The sequence below is a fragment of the Eimeria acervulina genome, genomic scaffold (assembly GCF_000499425.1).
Source record: "Eimeria acervulina Houghton genomic scaffold, Eah_scaff1275, whole genome shotgun sequence".
Taxonomy (NCBI): Eukaryota; Apicomplexa; class Conoidasida; order Eucoccidiorida; family Eimeriidae; genus Eimeria; species Eimeria acervulina.
The window spans coordinates 1-7,458 of NW_013550302.1; the positions used below are offsets into that span (position 1 = coordinate 1).

The window sequence follows — 7,458 nt, forward strand, 5'->3', positions numbered from 1 at the left end:
AGAGGGGGGCGGCCCCCTGATGGGGATGCGGGGCCCCCCTCAACACTTGAGGGGCCCCCAAGGGGGCCCCCAGGGGGGCCCCCAGGGGAACCCCCAGGGGGGCCCCCAGGGGGAGCAGGGCCCCCACTAGAAGGAAGGGGGCCCCCAATAGGACGGGGGTCCCCGTTTGAATGGGGGGCCCCATGAGGATGGGGGCCCCCAGATGCATGCAAAGGTTTATTATTATTATTATTATTATTATAACTTCTATCAGGTACACCCAAAGAAGAAAAAGATAAAGACGACATAGGGGGCCCCACCAATCGCAGCAAAGGTGCACATTGGGGGCCCCCAGTTTGCAATATTGATGAAGGGGGGCCCCCGGGGGCCCCCCTTGAACAGATTGCAACAGCCCCTACAATGAAGGGGGCCCCCCTAGGGGCCCCCTTAACTTGAGGACATCGAGGAGGAGAAGATAAAAACGAATTAAAATAGGTGGTGCACTTGCTGCTACTGCTTTTTCTGCTAATCTTGCTGCTGCTGCGGCCGTTGCCGCTGCTGCTGAAGTTGCTGCTGCTGCTGTTGCAGTGGCTGCTGCTGCTGAAGCACAGGTACCCCAACCGCTGCTGCAGCAGCAATGCTGGGAAGCTACTTGCTGCTGGTGAGAGGGGTGAGAGGGAGCCCCGAATGCTTTTGTAGAGGGGCCCCAACGGGGCCCCCGCAGCAGACATGCGGAGCAGCGCTCTCGCTGCTGCAGCAGCAGCTGCTGCTGCTTCAGGGGTAGCTGCAGCAGCCATCCTGAACCTGCTGGTAAAGGCCCCTTACGCTTAATGGGAAGGCCCTGGGGCCCCTGGGTTTGCTTCCTGCTGCATCTGCAGCGCAGCAGCAGCAGCAGCAGCAGAGGCAGGAGCAGCAGGAGCGGCAGTAGTACAAGTAGTAGCAGCAGCAGAAAAGGTAGCAGCAGTAGAAGCAGCAGAATAAAGAATATAACTCCTTTATAAAGTAATATAGTTTAGAGAGCAGTGAGAGCAGCCAAGAGATACTCCGATGGGGGGCCCCCCCCGCGCCTCTGCTGCTGGGGGCCCCCCTGATTTGTCTGGCGTTGTTATTTATCTGTTTATTTGCACTTAAATTAATTTAATTTACTTCATTTTAAACAATAAACTCAAAATTGGGGCTTAAATAAGCAAAAAGAGTGATTAAGCTTCAGCTACTTCCCTGCGGCGGCAGCAGCAGCTGTACGTACACCGCGCAGCGGTCTTGCTGCTACTGCTGCAGCAGCAGCAGCAGCAGCAGCAGCGGTCTTGTTCCTGCTGCCAAGACAGGAGGTTCAGGGGTGTCTTTCGAGCGGAAAACGGCTACGAGTATTTAGTTTTAACCAATTTATATGCGCTGATCCTCTCGTAAACCCTAAACCCTAAACCCTAAACCCTAAACCCTCGGGGCCCCCAGACCGCTGCCGACGCCCACCCCCCAGCGGCCCCCCTTTCAGGGGCCCTCTCCTTCTCTGGGGCCCCTCAGGCAAATGGGGGCCCCTTAAGTTGTTAATCTCTTTGTAGCAACAGCAACAGCTGCAGCAGCAACAACAGGTGCTGCAGCAGCAGCGCCGACAGCAGCAGCGACAACAGCTGCAACAGCAACAGCAGCAGCAGCAGCAACAACAACCACACAGAAGCAGCAACCTCACAGCAGTAACAACAGTACCAAGGCAGCAGCAGCAGCAGCAACCTCACAGAAGTAATAGCAGCAGCAGCAGCAGCAGCAGCAAGACACCGACGGCGAATAAAAAGCAGCAAAGGAGAGCCTCTGCAGCAAACAACAGAGAAGAAGATTAAAACAAATAAAAAATAACGAGAACAGACGCAGGACACAAACAGACAAAAACTGTGAAGCTAATCGAACCTTAGCGTCAGCAGCAGCAGCAGCAGCAGGAGCAGCAGCGCTTATAACAAAGGCAGCAGCAGCTGCAGAGGCTGCAGCACCAGGTGCTGCTTCTGCCCTATGCAGACACAGCAGCACTACCAGGGGCAGCGAAAGAAGCAGCAGAAACAGCAACAGAAGGAGCAGCAGCAGCAGCAGCAAAATGCGCCGCTTGAATCTTCTAAGCCTGCGATGCCCCAGCAGCAGCAACAGCAGCAGCAGCGAAGAACTCCGCAGCAGCACGGAGGAGTCTGCCTTTGCTGCCAGCTGTGCAGCTGGCGAGGGGGCCCCTACAGGGTATCATCAGCATCAGCAGCAGCAGCTTCAGCAGCAGCAGCAACTGCAGCAGCAGCAGCTGCAGCTGCAGCTGCCGCAGCAGGAACGGGCGGAACTGCGTTTCATAGACAGCAGCACTCGTGCGTATAGTGGTGATGCAGCAGCCGCAGCAGCAGCAAGAGCAGCAGCAGTAGCGACGCAGCAGCAGCTGCACGATCTGCTGCCGCAGAGGCAGCACACAGAGCAGCAGAAGCAGAAGCAGCAGCAGCAAAAGGCTCGGCATCGTAGTTTGTATCCTCCTGAGGGTTTGCAGCAGCTGCTGTCTGCTGCTGCTAGCCCTGATTCTCTTATGATCGGAAACAGCAGCAGCAACAGCAGCAGCAGCAGCAGCAGCAGCAAAAGATCTTCTCATCAGCAGTTTAAACTGTCTGCCTACCGCCTCGGTCTTGGAGTAGAGGGTTTGCTGCGAATAGATGGGGGGGGCCCCCCTTTGAGGCCCCTTAGAGACCCCAGGAGACGCAGCTCGCAGCAGCAGCAGCAGCAGCAGCAGCAGCAGCAGTTGGTGCCCTTCCAGCGCAGGCAGCAGCAGCAGAAGCAGAAGCAGAAGCAGAAGCGGCAGCAGGAAGATGTTTATTATAGCGATGAAGACGAGTCTTCAGCTCGTGACTCTGCTGCAGGTGCAGCAGCAGCAGCAGCAGCAGCAACAGCAACAGCAGCAGAACCAGCAGCAACAGCAGCAGCAGCAGCACCAGGCCTTTCTCATGAAGACTTTAGGTGGGAGGAAGCAGAATTAGTTGGACGAGGCAGGAGTGCTCTTGTCTTTGCTGCTCTTCATATTCCTTCTCGCCTTGTTGTTGCTATTAAGGTCAGTAGCTAGCTAGCTAGCTAGCTAGCCACCCGCCTGGCCTGATACTTAGTCTTAGTGCGGCTAGCTAGCTGTGTAGCTAGCTAGACAGCTACTTAGCCAGCTACGAGGTAGTTCAGGAACTTGAGTAGCTAGCTAGCTAGCTAGACAGCTAGCTAGCTAGCTGCACCTATGAGGAGAGGGAAGAGAGACATAGAGAAGAAAGAGAAAGAAAGAAAGACAGAGAGACAGCAGCAGCAACAGGGATTTGTTTGCTGCTGCTGTTGCTGCTGCAGGAGATACATGTGGGGTGCTTTGGGGTGTACACGCACCTCGATGAAGCAACAAAGACAAACCGCTATCAGCTCGCTGCGGAGGTTACGGTAAACCCTAAACCCTAAACCCTAAACCCTAAAAAAACCCTAAACCCTCCTTTTAAACTCCAAAACCCTCAGGCTAAACCCTAGACCCTAAACCTCAATAAGCGAGCCTTGGGTTGCAGGCCCATCAAGGGTTTAGGGTTTAGGGTTTAGGGTTTAGGTTTGCTTCTGTTTGTGGTGCCTAGGCCATGTCTCTGTCTGCTCACTGGGTGGGGCCAGCGCAAGCAGCAGCAGCAGCAGCCGCAGCAGCAGCAGCAGCGCCAGCAGCAGCAAGCAGCAAAGGACGGCGACAACTGCAGCAGCCTGCAGCAGCAGCAGCCCGAGAAGCGTATGGAGCCTTATCTCTGTCCCCAGCAGCAGCAGCAACAACAGCAGCAACAACAGCAGCAGCAGCAGCAGACTCAGACGGAGCGCCTTCCCCAGCGTCTGCGGCAGCATCATCCGATGCCGAACCCGCAGCAGCAGCAGCAGCAGCAGCAGCAGCAGCAGCAGCACCGCTGCCTACTTTTATTGTCCCCTTCCTAGGGGCCTATAGGTGGCTATCAAGGAGAGGCGGCTGTGTACATTTAGTATTTGAGTTTATGGAGAGGGGGTCTCTAGGCGATTTGCTGCGAGCAGCAAAGCTTGTTGCTGCTGCTGCTGCTGCTCCTGCTGATGCTGCTGATGCTGCTGATGCTGGGGGTGGCAGCTCGGGGCCTGAGGCTGCTGTTGCTGCAGCAGCAGCAGCAAAGGAGGAAGCAGCAGCAGACTCGCACAATAAAGACAAGCACAGACGGCAGAAGCAAATGAAGCAGCAAATGCAGCAGCAAATGCAGCAGCAGAAGCAGCAGCAGCAGCAGGCTCCATTGCTGCAGCAGCAACAATCCGGTGCTGCTCGCTGGCACCACTGGAGGCGCAGCAGCACCAAGCGAGACAAAACGCCCCCAGCGCAGCAGCAGCAGGAAATGCAGCAGCAAAAGCAGCAGCAGCAGCAGCAGCAGCAGCAGCAGCAAGGCTCTACATCTTCTAGGAAGCGAAGGCCCAGAGCTGCAGGCGTCCCTGAGCAATTCCTCAAACTCATTGCCTTTCAGGTTTGCTCTTGCCCAGCTAGCTAGCTAGCTAACTAGCTAGCCAGCTAGCCACTTAGTTAGGTAGCCAGCTAGCTAGCTAGCTAGCTAGCTAAATGCTTAGCTAGATAACGTATTAGCTAGCTAGCTACTAGCTGCAGCTAGCTCAAGACCCAGAAGCTCCGCTGCCTGCACCCGCTTACTGGCTGCGGCTAGGTGGCTAGCTAGTTGGCTAGCTAGCTAGCTAGCTGCCTCTCTCTACTACTGCTCGGTAGCTAACTAGCTGAGTAGCTAGCTAGCAAACAAGTTATCTACATAGGTAGCTAGCTAGATAGCTAGCTAGCTAACTAGCTAGCTGTTGAGGTGTTGTTTATGTGCTGCAGGCATTGGATGGGCTTTCTTTTTTGCATGCGCAGCGGGTCGTACACCGCGACATCAAACCCCAAAATATTCTCATCAGCGGCAGAGGTCAGCTAACTCTGCTGCTGCTGCTGCTGCTGCTGCTGCTGTTGTTGTTGTTGTTGTTGTTCATGCTCCTGCTGCTGCTGATGCTGAAGATGCTGCTGCTGCTGCTGATGATGATGCTCATGCTGCTGCTGTTGCTCATGCTGCTGCTGCTGTTCATGCGGATGCTGCTGCTGCTGTTCATGCGGATGCTGCTGCTGCTGTTCATGCGGATGCTGCTGCTGCTGCTGCTGCTGCTGCTGTTCAGGATATGTAAAGCTAGCAGATTTGGGGGTCAGTCGTTGGCTGTCGGGGGAAACCGAAGACCCACTCACTTTCGTCGGCACAGAACTCTACATGTAATTAGGGTTTAGGGTTTAGGGTTTAGGGTTTAGGGTTTAGGGTTTAGGGTATAGGGTTTAGGGTCCTGTTGCAGCTACTGTAGGCGCTAGGTGCCTCTATTTCTTGCTGCTATATTTGCGGGTAGTGCAGCTGCATTTGCTGCTTCTGCTGCTGCATTTGCCTCTGCTGCTGCTGCATTTGCTACTGCCGCTAGTGCATTTGTTGCTGCTGCTGCTGCATTTGTTGGTGCTGCTGCCTCTGTTGCTGCTGCTGCCTTTGCTGCAGGAGCCCTGAGCGTTTGTTTAGCGGTTCAGGGGCGACGTCTCCATCGGAGGGTCCGGGATCGTCTCCTGCAGCAGCAGCAACAGCAGCAGCAGCAACAGCAGCAGCAGCAGCAGCAGCAGCAGCAGAAGAGATGTCGTTTAAAGGTGACATCTGGAGTCTAGGTGTAGCTCTCTTGGAGCTTGCAACTCTTACACATCCCTTTAGACAAGGGGTACCTTGTGATATTGCTGATGCTGCTGTTGCTGCTGCGCTGCAGCAGCAGCTCCGAGGTGTATATACACCCGACTTTAGAGACTTCCTATTCAAGTGTCTACGCGTCTCCCCAATTAAACGAAAATCTGCTAAAGAGCTTCTTCTGCATCCGTGGCTGCTTGAACATATGGCTACGCCCAAACAATTCGTCAGGCAAGGGTTTACGCATTAGGGTTTAGGGTTTAGGGTTTGGGGTTAAGGGTTTAGGGTTTAGGGTTTACCGTTTAGGTTTCAGGGTTTGGGGTTTAGGGTTTAGTGTTTGGGGTTTGGTGTTTGGGGTTTACGGATTAGGGTTTAGGGTTTAGGGTTTAGTGTTTGGGGTTTAGGGTTTAGGGTTTAGGGTTTAGGGTTTGTGTACAGATGGCTGGATGCTCTGTATAAGAAGGCTGACGAGATATTTTCGAGGGGTCTGCGAGTAGAAAAGGGTTTAGAGGGGCCTTCTGAGGCAGAAGCAGCAGCAGCAGCAGCAGAAGCAGCAGTAGCAGCAACAGCAGCAGCAAAAGCTGCAGCAACAGCAGCAGCAACAGCAGCAGCAGCATCGCGCCGAATCCCTGCTGTCTCTGTCCCCAGAAAGAATTTTTCTTCGGGTGATATTGCTGCTGTAGGCAGCAGCAGCAGCAACAACAACTGCAGCAGCAGCAACAACAACTGCAGCAGCAGCAGCAACGCCATCACCCAAGCAGCCGTTGCAGCAACGCCTACAGCAGCAGCTTGTGCTTCTGCTGCTGCTGCTGCAGCAGCAGGAGTTCGCAACAACCACTGCTCTCCTACTACAGCGTGCAGCCCCATGCACCAGCAGCAGCAGCAACAGCAGCAGCAGCAGCTTGAAGAGAGTATAATAGCTGGTGGCTGCGAGCTCTCTGAGGCCCCCTATGTCTTGTTACCTTCAGGGGCCCTGCCTCCCCTATGCACCCATTGGGGGCCCCTAGGGGGCCCCCTAGAGGGTTCATTTGGGGGGCCCCTAGAGGGTTCATTTGGGGGGCCCCTAAAGGGTTCACTTGGGGGCCCCCTAGAGGGTTCATTTGGGGGGCCCCCAGAGGGTTCATTTGGGGGCCCCCTAAAGGGTTCACCTGGGGGCCCCCTAAAGGGTTCACTTGGGGGCCCCCAAAAGGGTTCACTTGGGGGGCCCCCAGAGGGTTCATTTGGGGGGCCCCCCAGAGGTTTATATGGGGGCCCCCAAAAGGGTTCGTTTGGGGGGCCCCCAGAGGGTTCATTTGTAGTGCCCGTAAAGGGTTCACTTGGGGGCCCCCTAAAGGGCTCATTTGGGGGGCCCCTGGGGGGCCCCCCAAATCTATGCCGATGCGGAGGACCCCTAAAGGGTTCATTTGGGGGGCCCCTGGGGGGCCCCCCTGATAATCCTCTGCTGCTGCTGCAGCAGCAGTCTTGCTGCTCTCCTAGCCCGAAGGGTGCTGCTGCTGCTGCTGTGTGGGGCCCGGCGCATGCTGCAGAGAGAGGAACACCAACAACTGCAGCAGCAGCAGCAGCAACAGCAGCTGCAGCAGCAGCAGCAGCAAGGAGAGAAACGTCTCTCTCTTTGTGTCTACCAGCAAACCCTTGTGGGTTTTGCTGCCCGGGGCCCCTCAGCTGCAGGGGCCCCACAAGTTGCCTCAGTAGATTGAGCGACTGCAGCAGTGCTGCTGTGCAGCCGCAGCAGCAGCAGCAGCAGCAGCAGGTGTGTGTGTACCCTCAG

General features: G+C 55.7%; 1 protein-coding gene across 1 annotated transcript; it reads left to right on the forward strand.

Annotated features, from left to right (window-relative positions):
• Window positions 1-2,062: 2,062 nt before the first annotated feature.
• Window positions 2,063-7,387, forward strand: EAH_00057910 (protein kinase (incomplete catalytic triad), putative; the record flags this gene model as incomplete). Its single annotated transcript, XM_013397377.1, has 9 exons — window positions 2,063-3,040; window positions 3,316-3,402; window positions 3,585-4,469; window positions 4,862-4,913; window positions 5,158-5,248; window positions 5,517-5,727; window positions 5,997-6,004; window positions 6,129-6,993; window positions 7,217-7,387. The coding sequence occupies 9 exons, from the start codon at window positions 2,063-2,065 to the stop codon at window positions 7,385-7,387; spliced, it is 3,348 nt and encodes a 1,115-aa protein (XP_013252831.1).
• Window positions 7,388-7,458: the final 71 nt, after the last annotated feature.